We start from the raw sequence: 24,064 nt of genomic DNA on the forward strand, positions 1-24,064 counted from the left end.
GAGCTTTTTAGCAGCCTCTGTGAACTAACTGCATTAAATAATTTTTTTGTGCAGCCCCGTGCTAGTAGCAAACAAAATGGCCCTACCAGTGTCTGATTCGTGAGATTGTGCAGGATTTCAAAGTCGAGCTAAGCTTATAAAGTTCAGCCGTAATGGTACCCGAAGAAGCCAGTCTTGTCGTTTTGTTCGAGGCTACAAAACAGTTCGCCAGGCACGTAACTATCATGCCAAAAATATCCAACGATCCAGCGCATAACCATCAACACCAACGCCGATACCAAAGGTTCTTTTCAGAACCACCATTATTACCATAGAGAATTATTTGAAAATTTCCCATTCAAACGTGGTTCTGTTGAATATTATTAGATTTAAATTAACGTCTCGAATTGAAATCACGACGCTCCGGTTATGTGACAGACATTACCCACCCATCTTTTTTTATTGTGACCACGACTAACGGTTTAATATAGACACCCCATTTCAATATTTCTGAAGGAACAGAAGGTCGAGTTTGGAAAGTTTGTAACTTTCATTGTACTTAACCAAATTACACAATGTTCGCACTAATGATTCAGAAATATGACCAGGAATCTTCTATTAGATTTGTAAGTATGTATAATTTACATGAATAAAGAAAAATTGATTTTCAGGAATCAATTATTATCTGTTCTTCCATTGGCCAGTACTACGCGACTTCCTCATGCTAACAATTAATTTCATCGTTAGCCATCTCCCTCACCAAGGCCAACAACGCCAACAAAACCGGTCCTTTTTAGGACCACCATCATTTTTGTAAAGAATAATTTGAAATATTCCTCTCCCAAATCACCTTTTTTCCGAAAATTCCAATGAGTATCAACATATTTGAAGAACGTGTTCCTTATGTATTCTACATCTCTCCGGTTATGTCGCAGACATTACCCACCCATCTTTTTTTTTTCACGCTGAACCCCTTACCCTCGCCTTAAAGCTAAAACATTATCTATTCTGAATTACAATTCAGTTTAAGTAATCATCATTGGGGCCAATGGGTCTGTTAGTGAAGGTACAACAAATAAACAATAAACAACAATAAACAACGATAAACATCTACCTTTGTTAAAATTAAAACAGCCCGACGCAAGATCGTGGGAGGCATGGGCCTAGAAGCGGCAATATATATATATATATATATATATATATATATATATATATATATATATATATATATATATATATATATATATATATATATATATATATATATATATATATATATATATATATATATATATATATATATATATATATATATATATATATATATATATATATATATATATATATATATATATATATATATATATATATATATATATAAAGCAAAACAATTTGTAATGCGCATGTTTTTAATTTTTATCCGCAGGTACAACCCAATCCGGTGCTAAGCAAAACAGAAGCCGACAATGGCAAAAGTGTCCCAGTGAATCAACCACGGTACTCATTCATTTGAATAATTGTGAAAACGTAGCGTAGCTCAGTGGTCGACCATTAATTATATCCTTAACTGGATGAATTCTTTTGTCAAACATTCCAATAACCACACGAATGCAACAATACAACGCAAATGAACCAGTGCCTTGTTCGTAGCATCACAATTAGACCAAATCAAAGGACGGTGAGCAACGGAAACCTAATGAACAGGAGCGTAAACTGAACGGTAATCTTCACGCTAGCAAAACAAGAATAATCAGGATACATTTTTGTAGTCCAATCGCCCTCTCAAAGCCACATATAATTGTAATTTTTTTTCGCTCTATAATTATCCCGCTGGCACCAGCGCAGTTTACAGTGGCAAGATGGAATTGTAAATATTACTGCCAGGGCAATAAACCTGCAACACTCGTCGGCGCTTGTTCACACAACTGTTAGTTGTGCAGTAGGCGTGTGCCACTAGCACTGCCACGCCATGTAATTTCAATCAATCAAAAAATATATGTTATGCGCGTGAATCGTTTTCCGATTGTGAAAGTGCTTTCTATTGTTTGGTTTTTAGCTCCACCGGCACACATCGCATGCTCGCTGCTCTATGGTTCAAACTCATTCTTACTGTTACGTTTTATTTATTGGAAGCTACGTGGTGAAGTCTTTATTGTATAGAGTGAATATTCAACAAGGTTAGTTTGTTATTTGATGACTAATTGCTTTAATAAAAAAATATGACCTGTCCCAAAATTGAACATAAATTACTTTTGGATAATTCTAGAAAGATACAATTTTGTTCCAAATATATGCACTGAAAGCCATTCGATTAAAAAAATAACAAAACCAATTCTTGTTTTTAGTTGATCGCAACAATAGAAAAATAAAATATGTAAATAGATTTTCTATTATTTTTGCAAGGTTCTCAAACAATAGTTATTGAAAAGTATTATTGATATTGATTCAAGACGCACATCATACGAAAAGGCAGTAAACTAGCCATGATGCACATCTTACAGAAATACATCGAAGTACAGACAACAATTCATACACGCTGTGATTACGGTTATGCAGGTAGGTAGTGGTATCAGTTTGATAAGCTTGTTTTGCTTCAATACGGTCTTCTTTTTCCCTCCCGATATTGATTTTATTTTGCAACGAAAAATCCGCTTGCAAAATAATTTCAAGCAAATGCCGATGATAGTGTTGTGCCGATGCGGCTTAGATTTCTGCCGATGAGGTATTTTGCCCATAAAAGCATAAGAGTCCCATATGGATTTTTGTCGAAAATGAGTTATCTGTTGGATTGTATTCTGTATCACCACTGAATCACAATTCACAAGTAAAATTACCAGGATTGTTTTGAAAATATAGAAAAAAATACCAAAACATGTTTGTCCCATCCATAAGGTTCAATGAAAATGTAAATCTTGAACAGCGTTTTTCTCGGCTTGCTGTTTTTCAATATGGGACTCTTATGCTTTTATGGGCAGTATTGATTCGTGCCGAAAATAAAAGAGCTCGAACATGACATGAATTATGTTATCATTTGTCTGAACTGTGTAAAACAACATTAACCATAACTGTTAAATAGAATAATTAAATTACACGTACCTTCGGTGCATTTTGCATCTACATGCATCTAAGAAACATGTAAAATATGTTTTCTAAATACACTTTGTATACAGCCAGGATATTACGATACTACCCACGCATTGTCCATTCCAAGAAAATGAAAATCGTCAAGAAAGGTCCGGTTCGCAATGACAGGCCATTGCCGGTTCGCGGTGACAGTTACTTTTTTTCACTTTGCGTCACTATATGTCACACTATTTTGATGATAATTTGGCTTACACTGATTGGATTGCGCTTAAATAGGTATCAAAATCTTTGCTTCGTTCTCAAGAAGTAGGTCAATAAATGGTTTGAAAAAAGTAAAATACTCGCGCTTGAGCGAAGCGAAAAGCATTTAACTTTTTTGTACTATCAATGATTTAAATAGCCACTAAGTAGCATTGGAAAAAAAGAAAAATTAAAAAATGTAGCATTTTCGAAGAATTTTGCAACGTAAAACAAACATTTTCTGATCAAATAATTTAGGTGACTAATCCTCCCATATGGATGCATTAATTCTTCAAACAAATTTGATCTCGAAAAACTTGGTATTTTCAGTAAAGTTTTCCAGAATTTTAATACTAATAACGTGGTTGAAGACATGAATGCTCCATATACTTAGGATATCGAGATATTTGCGAAAGTGAAGTGAATTATTCTGATATTACTGTATATGATCAATCTCTTCTACTGTTATTAAACAATAAAATAACAATTTTATCCAAGCCATGTGTCTCCGAAGCTTACAGTAATTTTGAAAAAAATTTAAGGATTTAAGAATAATTTCGTAAATATCGTTTTATATCTCGATTTGCTACATACATAGACGCATTTCAGCGTTAGGGGACAAAGTTTGTACGCCTCATGCAACTGTTGACATCTCGTCGTTTGAAAAATCCTACGATGTCTGCTCAAAAGCCTTACCAGAATACTTTAAAAGTCCTAACAGAACGTTGATGTTATGAATTCGTTGTTTTTCAGGTTGTCTATTCATTCTGTTTAAAATGTCGCGTTGAGGGACAACAGAGCAAAATATTTATTTTCCAAACTACACTTGTATTTATCGAAAAACCTGCTCCATTTCAGACTTTAGAGCATCAATTTGTTCTAGGAATTCGATCATCGATACACACAGAACAATACAGTATACATATATTTTTGAGTTCTTACGAAAGTTTTTCACGATTAGTGCAAACGTTACGTTAGGGGACCACACCAAAATGAACACAATCGGTCGCATATGAAGTGTTGTCCCTTAACGCGACTGATGTTGGAACAAAGCTATGTATATTACCCCAAAACCAGCAAATAACTCAAAATAAAGCTTTTAAAGGCCAAACCTGTTATATTTTTAGTTATATTTGACAAGTTATATTTTGAAATAACATTAATATGGATTGAGAAGAGGACACACTGCATACCATGGTATAGAAGAAATTGTAGATTACAATCGACACTATTTTAATGATTCGGATAAGATGGTTTCAATTAGTTTTGGTAAGTTGAATAAATTATTAACATCGAAAAATATATGAAATAAAATGTTCTGTTCATTGAGGTGACTCAAAAAAAATTATTGTTGCGAAGCAAATAAGACATTTTAAAGTAATTTTGGTGCGCTGACTTTATTTCTTAACAATATAAATAGTACGCTTGTCCGGACATACTGCAGACTCAAGAGATTTGCATTAAAAAAAAAGCAAAATATCGTAACTCCTGTGGTAGAAGACAAAAGGTCGTTGGGAAACTCTAAGCTTGCTCATATGACCCTATTCAACGTTTTTCTAAACATTCTTCCTTCAACTTGCTCTTCCTTGAGTACTACGGCCTTTAATATTGAAAAAATTTTCACTAATTAAATTAAGTTACATAAAAAATTCATTCATTCTTAGTGATTTATAAAAAAGGAAAAAAATCTTGAACATAAAATTGACTGTTGATTAGGGCAGGTCAAAAAAAAAGTTTTGTTTAAGGTTTAACCTGAGTACACTTTCCAATTAGCCGGATATATTCTTTCCTCGTGTGATCCAGAGAGTTTCATGAATTTATACCATCTCATGAAGGTTTAACTAGACTAGGAGGAACAGGAAATGATGTTGCGGCGGCTACAGTGCTCAACAAAATACATTTCGGAATAGCACACATGTAGCTCTGCGAATGATATTAGAAACCACTACTTTTCGCACAATGTTTTCTCATCATCTTATAAAATGATAGTTTTCCCTCGTTTTCGTAAGCAATTCTCAACAAATATAGATTTGTTATGTTGTTTAAAAGTTATTTTCTTACTAATGTTTACAGAAAATACAGCCATTATGGCAGAACAAAATGAAATCAGTAACACTCTACAACTAGTGCTATCTGTGAACGTTTTCAATGTAGAATGGCCAATGGGATCAGTTGAATTTCAGTTGCTTGTGTTTAAAACGGTAGGGTAACGGCATATGCGTTTGTGCAGACTGAAACAAATGTTGCAAGGTGAGACAAGTTTTTCAAGTTTTAACCCACGTAATCAAAAAAATGTGATTCTTACAACCATGACAAATACATTTTTTTTCAACCGAAGTTTTGGCAACAATGCCAATGCCGCTTGTCAAATGCAATGAAAATGTGGGAGCATTGTTGCGGTCAAATTTGAAGAGCAAAATACAGAAATCGCCTTTGTTACGTACTTCAATTTTCCATGTGATTGCAATTGGCAAATTTAAAGAAAGCAGAGCTACGATTACATTTTCGAAACCCAACACAACCATTTATTATGAAAAATTAAGCAACGCCAAAATTGTTTTTCTATTCGTGTGAAGGAATCAATTCTTGTCGTTCATTGGTCATTGGTGAAACATTTTATATTCGTACACTAGACGTTAATGTTTATGGCTCAAGTTACCTATACATTTCTTTTATAAGAAACGTAAAAAGAATTCGCTCAAACTTTCAAGATTTTTTCCGAGGCCCGGAGGGCCGAGTCTTATATACCAATCGACTCAGCTCGACGATATGGGACAATGTCTGTGTGTGTATGTAACGGACAAACTCTCATTCGTGTTTCTCAGCAATGGCTGAACCGATCTTATCCAAATCCAATTTTAAATGAAAGACCTATCAGCCAGACAGAACGCTATTAATTTGTTTTTGATTCTGATGTTTAATTTCCAAGATATGAATGTTTGAATGTGTAAAAATGGCGATCTTGCAGTTTTTTTTAAAATTATCTGCCGAAGTTATCAACATAGATTTACACTTTATGAATATTTGGACAGCCTATACGAATACCTTTCGAACGAGCTATAGATTGTTGAAATCGGACTATTATCAAAAGAGATATTTATCATTAAATATGGACGAAAGATTTTTATCATTTCCCATAGCCTCAAATAAAACCAAACACATGCAATCTATTTTTAACGCCAAAACGGTTAATTTTTGGTCAATAGTATCTTCGGAGAATTTAATGGATGCTATTATTTTTTTTTTGATTAATCCACCTACGAGTAAGATATTTTCTTAAATTTTCTAAGAAGTGATTGTATTGAAATGATGTCTTCAGCAAATTTGTAGCTCTTACTTTTACGAATAAATTTACTGAAGACATCAAATATCTATTTTGAAAATTTTAAAAGTTATAGCTTGCTGTTTGTGGATTACCCTTTGTTGCCTATTTATTGTTCAATATAGTAGTGAAGCATTTAAATTAGCCAAATATTATATCGATAAAACGAATTTCGTATTTCCTTTTTCGATCTACAATCGCTAGAAATAACCACCGAACAATTCCAAGTTGTCTACATGGAATTTGATCATTTGTCGATGCAAAAAAATTCATTTGCGCGAACCTGATGACTGCAAAGTTTCTAAGGTACAAACATCGGATCGATCTGAAACATATCTTGGAAAATGAAAAGCTATATAAATAATTCCAAGCAACGACGTAGTCAAGAGAAGGCTTCAGGATTCAACCCCACCCCCTGCCCCCACAAAAAAAAAATTGGATTGATGAGAATAATTCATTGATGCTGACTGACTGCATTCAATATTACAATAATAATTATCAAATCAGTACATCGATAACCTGTCATTTTAAAAACATCACGAGGACTTTTGAAAAGTTGTGGGAATGGAATCCTGACCTGTAACTGATCTATTGGTCTGGATCTAACAGTTGTCTAATCACATCAATATCACATACCTACCTGAAAACATTCCAATTGACACTCATTTCAGAGTTCTGAAATCAATTTTAGGGTAGTTTTTTACATATATTTACTTCAAAAATCAAAAGAAAAGTTAATCGATGGAGCCTTGAGTGTAAAATTGAACGCATTTTCGCTTGATGCCCTCTATCAAAGTCTTTACAGTGTCATCCGGTACCCGTTTCTCAGTTTTTTTCCATTTTCTTAACATGTCCTTCTCGTCTTTGATTGTCTTCTTGCTCTTCCGAAGTTCTCGCTTCATCATTGCCCAGTACTGCTCCACCGAGCGCAGCTCCAGACAGTTTGGCGGATTCATGTCCTTTGGAACAAAATGGACAGAATTGGCCTCATACAACTCCAGGACACTTTTAGAATAGTGGCATGATGCCAAATCTGGCCAAAATAGTGGAGCTTCGTCGTGCTGCTGCAAGAGCGGCAAAAGGCGCTTCTCGAGGCACTCAGATTTGTAGATCTCGCCATTTACTGTGCCCTTTCTCAAGAAAGGGTCACTCCTCAGTCCGCAAGAGCAGATGGCCTGCCAAAATGTGAAATTTGTGAAATTTCAGAAATGTGCACTGTTTAAAGTCACTCTATTGCTCTCTAGTACGCTCGATATTAGAATATGCATCAGTGGTCTGGGCACCATTCTATCAAAACAGCATCAGCCGAATCGAGTCCGTTCAACGCAAGTTCTTACGATTTGCCTTGCGCCATCTTCCCTGGAATGACCCGATAAATTTGCCCGCATACGAAGACAGATGTAAATTGATCGGTCTAGACCTGCTCAGTTGTCGTCGCAATGTCGCAAAGGCTTTGTTTGTCTCCGATATTATTCAAGGTAATATCGACTGCTCCGCATTACTCCAACAGCTGAACTTCAACATCCATCGTCGTGTTTTGCGATCCCATACTTTTTTCCGCCTTCCTGTTGCTAGAACTAATTATGGTCATAACGAACCCATAGCCTGTATGAGTCGTATGTTTAATCAACTCTCTTATGCCTTCGACTTTAATTTGTCCCGAGCCACCATAAAAAAAAAGTTTTTTGAAGTCATATCCACTGTTTAGTTGCTTTCGTTTATAAAATTTTTGTATTATGTTGTAAGTAGTACTTAAGCCAGTTTCACTTTTCGAGTTTGTGTTAGACATAGTTAATAAGTACTGAACTTACTTGTATGTTCTATCATTGTATATTATTTATATTCTGTGTATTATATAGTAATTAGCTTTTTTGTCATTAGGGTTAGCATATTGCCTGTTGACAATGAAAAGATGAGAAGGTTTTATGCCTACTGGAGAAGAGGCGAAAATGAGCTTCACTCCAGCGGGCTTTTCCCTGCTCCGCAAATAAACAAACAAAAAAATGAGATATTTGGAGGCGAACTTCGACATTTTCTTCTTCTTAAATTTGTCGTCCACATAGAACTTTCTCTTGCCGGTGAAAAACTCCAACCCCGGAATTCGCTTAAAATCGGCTTTTATATACGTTTCGTCGTCCATCACACAGCAGCCATATTTTGTCAGCATCTTCTCGTAGAGCTTCCGTGCCCGAGTTTTGGCCGTCGATTGTTGCCGCTCATCGCGGTTTGGGAAGTTCTGTACCTTGTATGTATGTAGTCCAGCTCTCTTCTTTGCATTCTGGACGTAGTTCTGCGACAGGCCGATCTTTTTAGCCAAATCACGGCTTGAGACGTTGGGATTTGCTTTAATCATCCGCTTCACCTTTTCCTCCGTCTTTTTGTTCTCCGGCCCCGGTTTTCTTCCAGCTCCTTTGCCGTGCTCCAACGTCAACCGCTCCTGGAACCGCTTCAACACTCTGGAGACGGTTGAATGGTGAATGTTCAACATTTTTCCCAACTGCCGGTGCGACCGGTCAGGAAATTCCAGGTGTTTGAAAAGAATTTGTTCTCTCGACTCGCGTTGGTTCACCTCCATTTTCGTTGAATCGAAAAACACGAAATTCCAGTGATGATGATTTTCGTTAACGGGTTTCGAGAGTTTTTTATTTGTTCTTTGGCATGAGGATGATAATAATTCAAACCAAAGATACTACTGGGAAGTCACTTTTAGAAAAAGGCGATATCGAAGTAAAGTTTGAACTATGCACACATGCACTTCAGAGGTAGCGTGATATCAAGAGCTGCAATTTCAGTTATAAGTTATCTGCATGTGTTATCAAAAACATCGCGAAACATAAAGTTCTAAATATGCTCAGTCGATATAATATCCGAAGAGAGTGACAAGAGTTATAAAAACCCATTTTAATCCCCCTAGTGGTGCAATTGTGCCTTTTTCATTTATCCAAACTACGATTCCATGGCTGATTTTGTTTAATATAATGGTGGAACTGTCTATTAGATATTCAGTGCGATTTACACATACGTACAATGAATCGACAGCTACGAACTTGAGTTGCTATGTGTCGACGCTGAAACACTTGAAACCAGCGGCGGATCCAGGAGGAGGGCTCGGGGGTTTGGACCCTGCCAAAAATTTTCAACTTAAGAAATTTTAAATTAGTCTCTCAACTCAAAATCATTTCAAACCAAATTTTTCACAGGTTTTTCAGACCCACTAGGAAGGTTTATTCTAGAGGAATTAGAAAATTTTATTCGCCTGGAGGGCTACTTGATGAGGGAAGGGCGGTTTAGGAAAGGGTGGTGAGTGATGTGGAGGGGGGGTGCCCCTCACCGAATCCCCCTAACTACGACCCTGTTAAAATACAGAGAACCTATGTAAGACAAAAAAAGGGTCGGGATTAGGTTGACGATGTTCAGAGTGATTGCATAACCTTTCTATAGGAGAAAGGCAAAAATGTGAATTTGCTGTGTCCGCACTCTTCAACCCGTAACTCCGGAACCGGAACTCGGAATTTAGTGAAATTCAATAGCAGTCTATGGAAACGTTGTACCTTTCATTTGAGACTAAGTTTGATGAAATCGGTCCAGCCATCACCGAGTAACCGATGTGCTTATTTTTGGTCACATATACACATACATATATACATACATATATACATACATACATACATACATACATACATACATACATACATACATACATACACACACATACATACGCACACACAGACATTTGCCGAATTCGACGAACTGAGTCGAATGGTATATGACAGACGGCCCTCCGGGCCGGGATTAATTTGACAATGTTCAGAGTGATTGCGTAACCTTTCTATAGGAGAAAGGCAAAAATGTGAATTTGCTGTGTATCCGCACTCTTAAACCCGTATCTCCGGAACCGGAACTCGGAATTTGATGAAATTCAATAGCAGCCTATGAGAACGTTGTACCTTTCATTTGAGATTAAGTTTGATGAAATCGGTTCAGCCATCTCCGAGTAACCGATGTGCATATTTTTGGTCACATACATACATACATACACACACACATACAGACGAACACAGACATGAATGAAGATGATGAACTACAACCCATAGAAGCCAAAAGTAGTGGCAGCGAAGCACTTGGAGGAGGAGCTCCACAAGTTTGTGGATGCAAGAAACAATGTCCATAAGGACATTAAAGAAATGGTCATTAGAATCCGAAAGGTGCTACTGTCTGCCGTAAATGAGTACGACACGGCAACGCGGAGGGCTGATGTAGCCGAACGAGCATTGGCGTCGGCTAAGGCTACTATCGTCCTAGCCCCTCCGAAGCATGGTAAGGAGAAGCACATTGGTGTGGAGAACACGCCAGTTTCCGTGACTCCAAAGAGGACAAGATCCTCGCCAGGAGACGGAAGGCCAGGCGGGCCCAAAAAGCAGACGCTCGAGGATGCTGTGGCTGTTGCCGAAGAAAAACCCAACAGGAAGAAAGCTGGAGTACCGTTGTAGGTCGGAAGGAGAAGCACGATAAACAGCAGAAGAAGAAGGAAGAGCAAAAAACTACAAGGGGCAGCCCTATGGGGTTGCACGAACTGTAGACGTAGGACTATACTACTTAATGTAAAATATTTATTTTCTTAGTACTTAGTGTGTGGGAAAAAACACCCGGACCGGTGAAGAAAAATCAAATTTTAGACAATATAATCACATCTCATGTATAGAACAAGCTTTCTAGTTGCTCTCAAACAGATCCTAAAAGTTCAAACATCCATGGATAACCTCAAGTTTGTAGATGTATTTCGATGCCACAGGATTGTAAAATGGTTAATATTACGTCATGAAAATTCAATTCTTCCGTGAAAATTTTTTGCCTGCAAAATGCCCTGTGTGTATGCAAAGCTCATGATTTGTTGGGATATTAGCATTGATCGGAAAATGCTTTCCAACGCTGCGCATTGCATACATACAGGGCATTTTGCAGGTCACCAGAAGCTGTTCATTTTACCACCGCCACATGTTCATTTTACCCACTCGCTATAAACATGTCTCATTTTTGGACATGTTTAGAAATCAAGAATCATGTTTGAAAAAATGTGTTTTTGACGAAGTATTTTTACCAGATATGTACAAAACATGTCTAACAAGAAACATAAGGTGATTGTAATATCTCATTCACTTATTAGTTAGAAAATAATGACTTTGCTTAACGTGTTCATTTTACCGCCAGTTCCCCTACCTACCAACACATTCGCCCCAAACATTGAACCCAAGCGCACAATGCAAAATGAGTCAACGCTGATGATGATGGGTAGAACGAAAGAGACAACTAGTACCACCACTATTAGCGCATTTCACCAAAATTCCACGCGGCTTTTCCCGATTGAAAGTAACGGCCGCGCTTAGCCCATCTGTCATAATATCGTGATTTTGCATAGCGAAGGGCTGAATGATAACACATTTTGTTCCAAAAAACAGCCCTGCGTTATGCAACACTTTGTGCAGGTTGATTATACCAGTTGCAAGTGGGGCCAAATTCACCAAGTTCCGTAAAATTCCTTTTAAATTACAGAATTGATAAAATTGCTTAGATGAGCTAAACTAATTAATCAAATTCTGTTTTAAAAACTGCCCTTGCGTTTAAACCAAAATGGGAAGCTTATTACTAACACTACATAACTTAATTTCAAGCGCAAATAGCAAATACATGTGCTAGTTAAACCAAAAATTTACTGGCAACATTACAGCGGCATTTAGGAAGCAGTTGGAGCGGTCGCCTGTTGGACGACACAGGGTAGCGTCCCTCCACAGCCAGTGTAACGGACTTCTAGCTCAGCTACACTGGCTGTAAAAAACAGAGCGCAGTGATCTGCTTCGCCAGCCGTTCAACAGGGAACTGAGCGTGTCTGGCCAAGTCCGTTCTTTAAATAGTCGATGATGACGTCATTCATAGAAGCGTTGTGCGCTAGGTACACCAATCCGTCGTACAGGGCTTGGGAAGCGCTATCTTCTGTGTGTTAATGTGCGATATTTTGACAAGGTTGTATATTATTTAATTTTTTAATGCTATGATATCAAAAATCTTTGGGTTTATCTATTGGAATCTATTCTTAGAAGTATTTCGGGGCGATTTGCGCAAAAAATTTGAAAATTTATCGTGAGATGGCTGAATTATATGCGTTTAAAATTGGACCACTTTTCGTTACATACCATTTTTGTAGAATTTGCAGAGTGCACCCCCATATCGAAAACAAAGACGTAGTCCTACGTCAAAAAGGGGCAGAAGAAGGAAGGAAAACCTTCGGCCCGTCAGAAGGCGCCAAAAGGAGATGCACTGATCGTCGAAGCGAACGATACGAAGTCCTACGCCGCTCTTCTCAAGAAAGTGAGAGAGGACCCAGAGCTGAAGGAGTTGGGAGAGAACGTCGTTAGAACGAGGCGCTCACAAAAGGGCGACATGATCTTCGAGCTGAAGAAGGATCCTTCCGTCAGAAGCTCGACATACCGCGAGCTCGTTGCCAAATCCTTGGGATGTGAAGCGAACGTGAGAGCCCTGTCGCAGGAAGCCGTAGTCGAGCGCAAGGGTCTAGATGAGATTGCGACTATCGAAGAACTGAAGCATGCACTGATCGAGCAATGCAAACTGGATGTACTAGCGACGATCCGGATTTGGAAATCGTATGGAGGCGATTCGACTGCCGGTGACCGCTGCCAGCAAGCTGGAGGAGACCGGCAAGATAAAAGTAGGATGGTCGGTGTGTTCGCTGAGAGTCACTCCGCGAGTTTCCAAGCAGATGGAGCGATGCTTCAGATGCTTTGACCTCGGACATCTGGCGAGGAACTGCAAGGGCCAGGACAGGTCTGCATTGTGCAGAAAATGCGGAGAAAAGGGGCACGTTGCTAGAGACTGCACGAAGCAATTAAGGTGCTTGATCTGCAAACCGGAAGACGGAAACGACCACATGACGGGAGGCTTCAAATGTCCTACGTACTTAAAGGCGAAGGCAGGCCAACGATGATGATGGAGATAACCCAGCTCAATCTCAATCATTGCGACATTGCACAGCAACTGTTGTGGCAGTCGACAACAGAAACGAAGTGCGACGTTGTAATTATTCCCCACGATAACGGTAACTGGGTTGTGGATAGTGCAGGGATGGCTGCAATACAAGTTATGGGCGGTTTCCCGGTTCAAGAGGTGGTGGATAACACACACGAAGGCTTCGTGATCGCCAGGATCAACGGCGCATTCGTCTGTAGCTGCTACGCTTCCCCAATGTGGATACCAGAGCAGTACAATCGGATGCTGGACGCACTAACTGACTCGTTAGTCGGACGAACACCGATTGTTATAGGAGGAGACTTTAACGCTTGGGCCGTGGAGTGGGGTAGCAGGCTGACCAACGCAAGAGGTTACAGCCTATTGGAAGCACTGACAAAGCTGGACGTAAGGCTGTGCAACGAAGGTTCCGCTAGCACATTCCGCAAAGACGGCCGGGAATCCATCATAGACGTAACATTCCGCAGCGCGTCGCTGATGGATAGCATGAATTGGCGAGTTAGTGAGCAGTATACACATAGCGGCCATCAGGTTATCTACTACACTATTGATCGGCGGAATTGTACGGTGACGCCGAGAGTGAGGACTGGCGAGCGGAAGTGGAAAATAAAGGACTTCGACAAGGACTTTTTGTGGAAGCACTTCGTGCTGACAGCGTCACTCTAATTCCGAGCGCCGATGAGCTGTCGGAAACAGTAGCAAGGGCATGCGATGTAACAATGCCGAGGAAAATGACGCCGAGGAACTACCGGCGTCCGGCGCATTGGTGGATCGAAAGGCTCAGCATCATCCGGGCTGCCTGTCTAAAAGCCAGAAGACGCGTTCTAAGAGCAAGATCAGAGGCGGTCAGAGAAGAGTGTAATGTAACATTCCGGGCGGCCAGGGCTGATTTTAAACGCGAGATAGTGCTAAGCAAGTCCACCTGCTACAAGGAGCTGTACAAAGAAGTAGACGCTAACCCCTGGGGCAATGCATATCGTGTCGTTATGGCCAGGATCAAGGGTCCAATGACGCCAGCCGAAATGTGTGCTGACAAACTAAAAATTATTGTGGAGGGTCTTTTCCCGAAGCACGACCCAACCCTATGGCCGCCTACACCGTACGTTGATGCAGACGGTGGAAATGCTGATGACAATCAAGTTTCCAACGACGAGCTCCTTATTGTGGCAAAAGGGCTGAAAGCGAAGAAAGCTCCCGGACCGGATGGTATCCCCAACGTGGCACTGAAGACTGAGATCCCTGCGTTTCCGGACATGTTCAGGATAGTCCTACAGAAATGCCTGGACGAAGGATACTTCCCGGTTAGATGGAAGATCCAGAAGCTGATGTTGCTGCCAAAACCAGGGAAACCACCAGGAGATCCAGTATCGTATCGGCCTATATGCCTGCTGGATACTCTTGGTAAACTTCTGGAAAGGGTCGTCCTCAACAGGCTGACGACCTACGCTGAAAGTGAGAACGGACTATCGCAGAGGCAGTTCTGGTTCCGGAAAGGGATACCGACGGTGGACGCCATCCGCACAGTCATCGAGAGCGCGGAGAAAGCTTCGAAGCAAAAGAGAAGGGGAAACCGCTACTGCGCCGTGGTCACGATCGAGGTGAAGAACGCGTTCAACAGTGCTAGCTGAGGAGCCATCGCTGCAGCGCTGCATAGAATGCGGGTTCCGGACTATCTGTGCAAGATTCTGGAAGGTTACTTCCAAACCCGAGTACTGGTCTACGAAACGAACATCGGGAAGAGGTCGATTAGAGTCACGGCAGGAGTCCCTCAGGGCTCCATACTCGACCCAACGCTCTGGAATATAATGTACAACGGAGTGTTAACACTGGAACTGCCCAGAGGAGTTGAGATCGTCGGTTTTGCAGATGATGTTGTCCTGACGATAACCGGCGAGACCTTTGAGGAGGTGGAGATGTTGATGGCAGAGACAATAGACATCGTGGAAACCTGGATGGTTGAAGTCAAGTTGTAGCTGGCTCATCACAAGACTGAGGTAGTGCTGGTCAGCAACTGTAAAAAAAATCCAGCGCGTCGAGATCAGCGTCGGGGGACAGTCCATCCCATCGATGCTGAAGCACCTGGGTGTGATGGTCGACGATCGGTTAAATTACAACAGCCATGTCGACTATGTATGTGAGAAGGCTGCGAGGACAACTAACGCATTGGCAAGGATAATGCCGAATCACGGAGGAGCAAGAGGCATCACGAGACGTCTCCTGGCGGGTGTCTCATCCTCACTACTGAGGTATGGAGTACCGGCCTGGGCTGCTGCGCTGAACTCAAAGCGGAACCGGACGAAGTTGGCAAGCACGTTTCGCCTAATGGCTGTTCGTGTCGCGAGTGCTTATAGAACGATATCGTCGGAGGCGGTATGTGTAATTGCCGGGATGATTCCCATCTGCATCACTCTTTCTGAGGACGTGGAATGCTACCAGCGGAGAAATGAACATAATGCAAGGAGACTGGTCCGGGTTGACTCGTTGGCTAAGTGGCAGTAAGAGTGGGACAACGCGGAGAAGGGAAGGTGGACCCATCGACTCATCCCAAATGTGTCTGCTTGGGTACATAGAAACCATGGAGAGGTGACCTTCCATTTGACGCAGTTTTTGTCAGGGCACGGATGCTTCCGGAAGTACCTGCATCGGTTTGGACCCCTTTGCTCGGAGTGTGTGAACGTGCAAGAGACGCCGGAACATGTAGTCTTCGAATGCCCTAGATTCGAGGAAGTCCGAAGGGGTATGCCTGGTGTGACAGTGGACAATATCGTCGAAGAGATGTGCTGCGACGAGCGTATCTTGCACGCTGTCAACAGAGTGGTTACGAGTATACTCTCCGAGCTGCAGAGGAAGTGGCGAAGGGACCAACAAAGTAGCACCACTGGCTAGAACGCCGCCGGGAAACCACAAATCGGGTTTCGGGAGAAATTCCGCCGCCGGGGAACTCTCCGACGGTGTAGACTAGGTCCATCGCTGGGGAACAGTTGAGTAGTACGCGATATAGCACTAGGTTAGGGTCGTCGGGGCGCCAGTGAACCGGACGTCAGGCTTCACCAGAATCGCCGGACCGACCTCGACATCCTACCGGGTAGCTCGTGAGTAGGCTAGATCCACCGTCGGGGATCAGACCGAGTAGACCGTGTCGAATAGCTAGCAGTGGGTCGTTGGGGCACCAGTGAACCGGAAGCTACGCTCCACTCGGAATCGCTGGATGGAACTCAGCACCTACTGGCTGGTCCGTTGACCGCCGGGGACTAGACCGAGTCGACGAAGCGGGGGCTAAATGGCTCACAGAAAGGTACATCGGGTCGCGAGCAATCTTCCGCCGGGGAATTCACGGTAGGGTAGATTCGCCGCCGTGGACTACCCGACAGAATCGTGACGAAAAGGGGAGCTAATTGGCTCACGAGACAAACACTGGTACAGAGAGAAATTCCGTTGCTGGGGAACTCTCAGTCGGAGTAGGACAATATCCGAGTCCATCTCGATAAAGCTGGGAGCTAAATGGCTCAAGGAAGCGGGTATCGGTGTCGGGGGAAATTCCTCCGTCGGGGAACTATCGGTCGGAGGAGTGTGAGTTCATCGTTGGGGACTATACAACTAGATCGTGATAAGGCCGGGAGCTGAATGACTTACGGAAACACGAGATAAATGGCTCAATAAATCAACACCTAAACCGCTCACGGGGACGAGAGCTAAATGGCGACGTAGATAGATGGAGACAACAAACAAGAGAAGAGTCACATACATACATACATCAAAGCTTATAGGTCGAGCCACTCCATGAACCAAGCGAGGCGCTGAGATAGAGCAGAAGAAAAAAGTGCGACGGAAACACAACGAACCCCACCCCCCACGAAGTAATACGATGACGTAGTTCCGTGGGAAAGAAGGGCGTAAAAAGTAAGGAATGCTTTTAGTGGTTAGGCACGAACGTGAGTCGTGAGTCCCACACAGTGCCAATACACTACAGGCCAGGCTTTTGAAGCTTTTTTAACCTTACCAAAAAAAACGCGCACAGACATTTGCCGAATTCGACGAACTGAGTCGAATGGTATATGAAAGACGGACCTCCGGGTCGGGGTTAAGTTGACGATGTTCAGAGTGATTGCATAACCTTTCTATAGGAGAAAGGCAAAAATGTGAATTTGCTGTGTGTCCGTACTCTTAAACCCGTAACTCCGGAACCGGATCTCGGAATTTAATGAAATTCAATAGCAGCTTATGGGAACGTTGTACCTTTCATTTGAGACTAAGTTTGATGAAATCGGTTCAGCCATCTCCGAGTAACCAATGTGCATATTTTTGGTCACATACATACATACATACATACACACACGTGCATACGCACAGACCCACATACATTTGCCGAATTCGACGAACTGAGTCGAATGGTATATGACAGACGGACCTCCGGGCCGGGATTAAATTGACGATGTTCAGAGTGATTGCATAACCTTTCTATAGGAGAAAGGCAAAACGTCTTCTCAAGCCACATAGCACGGTTATCGCCATAGGTTCGGCTGCACGGTAGAGCCGGATCACCCCCCAAACAAAATATTCCTAGCATTAATTGGAATTGCTACTGGCCGAGAGCAAACCCTCATCGCACGAATCATTCAAGCTTATAGATCAAAGTAAAAATGAAAAATATTTTAACTATCAACACCACAGTTTTGTTTTGAAATTCATTACACTTGCACACAATGTCGTCTATTGCAAATATTACATAATTTTTACAAATGCTAAATTATTTACTTTGCAATCATACCATTTGAGTATATCTGGGACTATGTCGAGCATTTGTGGGATTATTTCAAGCGAAAAATTCGGGAGCATACAATTACTATAGGAAGAAACAATTAAAAATAGTCATCATGAAGGCATGGTAAAAATCCGCTACAGATAATTTGGAAGTTGGTTTTATTGATCAAGAACAGAGTGCACTGTGTCCTTGCTGCGAAGAGAGGTCATATCTAATATTGATTTCAGCGTTTTGGATTTGAACGGAATCTGTATTGATTGGCGTCCAATGGACGTATATTTAACCTGATTTGTACAAGGAGTTGAAAAGAACGAATAAAGATGAACTTTGAATTTATATTCAAAAAATTATGCATTTTGCCAGCATCTGTTTTTTGGCCATTCCCTGTTTTTAGTTTTCTCTCAATGAAAGTTCATGTAAAAACTCTGAAAACCGACTTTTCAACCGAAGCCCGAAGGTCCGGGATATATCATTTGACACAGTGTCTCAACCACCATAAACGGTTCAGGAAAGCATATCTACCTAAGCCAACCCCCATTTTTGTTTTTTTTATGATCAACTGGCTAATACCCACCGCGCGTTGCTGCGACTTTCAACGAAAACACAATTTGTTCCGAAGCGCCATATGGCAGATCATCATGATATGCTTGAACATTCACCATATAATAATCAAGTAAGAACCATCCACACTGGGCAAATTTCTTCCAATTCTTCAATAAAACAATAAATTTTGAATTATACAAAACATCAATAAGTAGACCAATTCATTTTCTTCCATACTCCATACATCTACTTTACTAGGGGTGTCCTAAACTACCCATGATCGCAAGTCAGTTCCATGTTATATGGGATTCCCTATCTACGTGGGACTGACATACGATTACAGATAGTTACCAAAGGCGAAAAAAACAGTTTATTTTCCGACCGTGCAGCAAAAGATACACTAATTTTCGTCCCTTATCCAAACAACAAAAATTATTTTATAATAATAGCAACCCTACAAACTAACAGTACTAAAAACCAAAACTTGTTCTACTTTGTTCTGTCTTACACTCAGTATTCATTTCTTTTTTGCTGCGAGACGATCACGTGATTGTTCGTCACTTTCCGTTTTCGCATGTTATTACGCTAACAATAGGTACCTAAGATACGTATAATATGACTTTCACTAGAAAACTCGATCGCTGTGTAAACTTAACGCAGCTAGCTCTTGCTGTTCGGGGGTACGCCAGCAACGTTGGGAAGGTTTTTGTAGAACTGTAGCAGCTGCTCCGGACTCAGCGCCTGTAGGTACAGGCTAGGATTCGCGTAGATTGCCGACAGATAGAGAGGGTCGAAAGAAAATCCGCCGGCCGCGGAAGTTTGCTGTGACGATGATGAAGATATCGAAGGATTGTGTGTGGCGGCCAAGGTTGGCGAGGTAGCACTAGCTGCATTGACTTGTGCATGTTTCTGGGCTTGTAATTGTTGTAGCATCTGAAGTTTTTGTTTTTGCTCTTGGATACGCCGTTGCTCTTGGGCTTGTGCAGCAGCTTTTTGTTGCTGTTCGACTGCAGCCTTCTGTTGCTGTTCGAGTAGCAATCTTTGCTGTTGCTGCATCTGAACCTGCTGAAGAAGTTTAATCTGTTGACTAAGCGGGTGTGAAGATGGTGATTCCGATGGTGCAGGATGTTGTGGCGATGGTGAGGATTTTGGTGATGGCTGGAACTGAAGGGGAATCTTAGGGTGGATCATTTGTTGAACGGTTTGCGGTTGATTATGTTGAGGAGTTGTTTGGTTTTGTGTGTTGGATCTCCTGCGTTGTGTCTTCTTGGGGGCTACAGGCGGTTGCTCCGTGAGAGTACCAAGTAGCTGCGTTAGGCCGGGAATGGACGCCTTTGCTAATCCAGAGGAGGATAAAATACTTGCAACCAAAAGAGGATTCGCTTTTTGCAAATTTGCCAGAAGAAGTCCTGTTTCAAGCAAAGAGTTTGAGTTTGAACCAGTTCCGTTGGAACTGGATGCCGACGAACCAGACGATGATGGTCCCAGAGAAGTTTTTGGACTAGGTACCTTTGGATGAACGGTAGGCGGTGTACTGGCTGTAGCTGGTAATGACATGACAACTTCGAACGGATTCTTTCTTGGATTAGAACCAGTTTGCTGCTGTGGACTGGTGGCGTTTGGTTGTGATACTGGCTGAGAAACCTGATTTGGCGCATGCACGAGTGTGATTTGCAAACTTGGGACCGTTCTCGGTGTACGACTAGTGCTGGCATTTGCCGAGGCTCGTTGACGTGATGATGAAGACAAAAAATCAAAACTTGTGTGTGTTTTGGCAGACAGATTTTCAACTCCAGCGAATGGGTTCCCTGTCAAATCGAGCAAATCTGTTACACCCGCAGCTGAATTCGTTCTCACTGGAACTGTGGGAATAATAGGAATTTCCTTCGGGTTGCCAAAGATTTGTCCAGTCTTTGCGTACATGCCTTGAGTCTGACACTCAATCGGAGTTGGGATGTACTTTCTTTCACGTGGTCGGGCATCGTCAGGTTGCTTCCCACGTTGCGGACTTACTTCAGCTGTGATGTTTATGCGCATCGGATTTGGGCTAGATTTTGGGCTGTGCTGTGTAATAGCAGAGAAAATGCTTGTTCCATTAGATATTGGTGTTACTTCAAGGCCACCCTCGCGCAAGATATCTAACTTCCGTTTCTTCATCGGAGGCAATAGAGATGGAATTGGACGTATCGATAAACCAGCCTGCTTGGCTGTGTTAGTTGGATTAGGAGGATTTGTTGGACTAGACGAATCACTGTCATTATCGCTGTCTACGAGGTCAATTACTTCTGTGGGGGTCTGCATGTTTGTTCTAGGTGAACAATTACCACCACTAGTCCCTGAGCCAGCAGGGTTTCCACTTAAACCGGAAGCCAATCCAGCAATGGCTGCCATTCCAGCCACACCACCGAGCAAACTTGAAGCGATAGGAGTAATGGTTGTAAGGCTTTGACCTCCAAAGAGACTCGTTCCTCCACTAAACAGTGAAATATTTTCCTTTTCAAATGGTTTCCCGGATGCACCTGGGGTTACAGTTGATGCGTTAGGCACTACTTTACGATCGGCTTTCATACGCACATGGCGTAATGAAGAAGTTTTAGATGGCGCGCTAGCTCCACTAGGAGGATTTGTACTGGAAGTACTAATCGACACTGTGCCACTAGTGGGACATACGGATACTTCCTTGATAGTTAGGTCCGGATCCGTATTGGCTGAACAATTCAGTGGGAACAACGTGGTGCTTATGTTATTTTCGAAATTTGATTTTGAACCATCAGTAGGAGGAGATTCTATATTAATTTCCTGACCAGATTTATCCTGCTTGAAGCTATATTTGAACTGAGGGCTTTCATTTTGTCCACCATTGGAACTTTTGTCACTTGATTGCACTGTGATTTGTTGAATCTGGATCTGGTTTGTGATTTGAATTTGATTCGTTATATGCTGGGGACTTTGTCCACTGATTTGTTGACTATTTGGTTGTTGATTGCCCTGAGGATGAATAGTGGTCTGGTGAACCGTAATGGTTGTATGTGGTTGATTTATTTGTATCTGAGATGATTGTGGATCTTTTTCATCGATATTGGGACGAACAATTACGGTCAACGGAACAGATACTGGAGACATCCCCAAGTGTACGCCTTTCGGACTACCAGTCACCGTACTGCTATTACTATTGTTGTTCTCCAGTAGTGGAGATAGGGCTTTTCCTCTAACTTTACTTTGTACTTCGGGTGACTCATCTTTACTGGCATCAATTGCTAGCTTTGCGTCAGGTTCTTTTTTCACCGATATCTCTTCCGAGACAAGAGGCGTTGATTCTTTATTTTCCTTATCTTTCTTGCGTTCAACCTTCACGGAAATTTCTGGTTCGTTGATTTCTACCTTTTCTACTTTCACCTCGATGATGCCTTCTTTCGAGTCGTATTCGTACGGTGTTGGTGAAATTTGGCTTTCATGGGTAGCTTGTTCCTGCTCCTCGATCTCCTTTTTCACAGCCTCGGCGATTTCTTGCTGGTGTTTCTCATACGGCAATAGTATCTTTTCATACTTTCGCCTACTCATAATACCGTTTTCACCCCCAGTCCCACTCAGTATTTGATTCCATTTATCCTTATTGCTAATTTCACTATAGCCTCCCATGTTTAGAACACGAGTGTAGATGAGGTATAATTTAACTAAAAAGTAAGCAAAAATTAACTTTATTTAAAAATATAAAATTTGAAATACATTACCGTCTTTCAGAGATGTCGCCTGGTTGTTTGCATAAGCAAGCGCCTTTTCGTCCAGAAATTGTTGCAACCGCTGCAAAAAGTCTCGCTCGTCGGCGGCCATACCTTCGTTGAATCTGAATAAATTGTCTTCTATCGCCTGCTCCTCAACAATATCTGTTTGAATTTCACCATCGGGCTCGCGCTCAGCAGCTTTCACCTCTTGATCTTGAATACTTTCGTCCTCCACGCCGCTCTCTTGGTCGGTCTTTTGCTCCATAAGCAACTTGGCAGCTTTGGGTTTCCGGCCAGCCTTTGACTTGCGTGGACGTCCTAGCTTAGACTTAATCCGGACCGGTTTGAAGACCAGTGGTACCGGCAGAGGCACGGTTGGTATAGCGATGGGGTCTGTCGCTGCTAGTTTCGAATGTGAGGCCCGCGCTGGTCGGGGATTGTAGCGTGGTGTCGACTGAAGACCCACTTTCTTGGATGGAGAAGCCTATATGAAGGGTATAAACATTAGTATATTCTGGATAAAAGATTACTGTTGCAGAAGTAGTATAAACAAATTAGAAACATAGATTCAAGAAACCAATTTTACGAATAGCTAACAAGCAAATTGATTCCGATAGTATTATGCCGGAAATGATGAGCCTGTTTATTTTTTCTTAAAAAGTAATGTATTTATTATCCAATGGTTTTGTTGCAGATATGATCAGAACTTGTAAGTTTCAGACAGATCAGTAATATTATTCTGAGAAGCCTACTCAAGTGCCGTGTCAGAAACACACTGATACTAAAGGGTGTAGGGGGAAACAATTTGCAAATCACATGAAAAAGCTCATCAAAATTCATCTATTTACCGATCGTTTTCAAACTTCCAGAGAACAAAATAAAACATATTACTAAGGGGTCGGTAAAAACGATTTTTTTGCATTCCTTACACATACAGTGAAGACCCTTGGTGAATTTTAGGCTGATAAAATGGGGACATTGATAAAATCGGGACATATATTTTTCTTTCTTTTTGAGAAACCGAAGATTCTTCTTTAGTCACTAGATGTTGCCTCATAAGCTTTCTTGATTATTTAGCTTAAATTTCCCTTAGGGGGGTCTGACAGTGCAAAAATAAAAATTTTGTTTTGTATATTTCTTATCTCTCTATCTAAGAAAAATATGCTCAAGAAAGGATTTACTTGAATTCAACTTGGTTCGTATGCTAGAGCCCATCAAACTACCAACTATCAATTTTCATATGAAGCTGATAAAATCGGGTCAAAAAGCTGATAAAATCTTACAACAATCGGCCTCTTGGATAAAAAATGTTCGGACCACTTACGGGCGAATGTGGTCAATTATTTCATCTTTCATTAATGTGTCGAAGAAAAC

General features: G+C 41.4%; 2 protein-coding genes across 2 annotated transcripts in view; both read right to left on the bottom strand.

Moving 5' to 3' along the window:
- Positions 1-19,628: 19,628 nt before the first annotated feature.
- On the bottom strand, positions 19,629-20,525 carry LOC131687336 (putative uncharacterized protein DDB_G0271606). The gene has a single exon (XM_058971414.1). The coding sequence runs from the start codon at positions 20,523-20,525 to the stop codon at positions 19,629-19,631; it is 897 nt and encodes a 298-aa protein (XP_058827397.1).
- A 156-nt stretch (positions 20,526-20,681) lies between these two features.
- Positions 20,682-24,064, bottom strand: part of LOC131693675 (uncharacterized) — a 109,523-nt gene continuing 106,140 nt past the window's right edge. Inside the window, 3 exon segments of the mRNA XM_058981714.1 lie at positions 20,682-20,890; positions 20,892-22,642; positions 22,700-23,174. Coding sequence (XP_058837697.1) covers positions 20,822-20,890; positions 20,892-22,642; positions 22,700-23,174 — 2,295 coding nt within the window. The 3' untranslated portion in view covers positions 20,682-20,821.

This window comes from Topomyia yanbarensis, chromosome 3, assembly GCF_030247195.1.
Source record: "Topomyia yanbarensis strain Yona2022 chromosome 3, ASM3024719v1, whole genome shotgun sequence".
Lineage (NCBI taxonomy): Eukaryota > Metazoa > Arthropoda > Insecta > Diptera > Culicidae > Topomyia > Topomyia yanbarensis.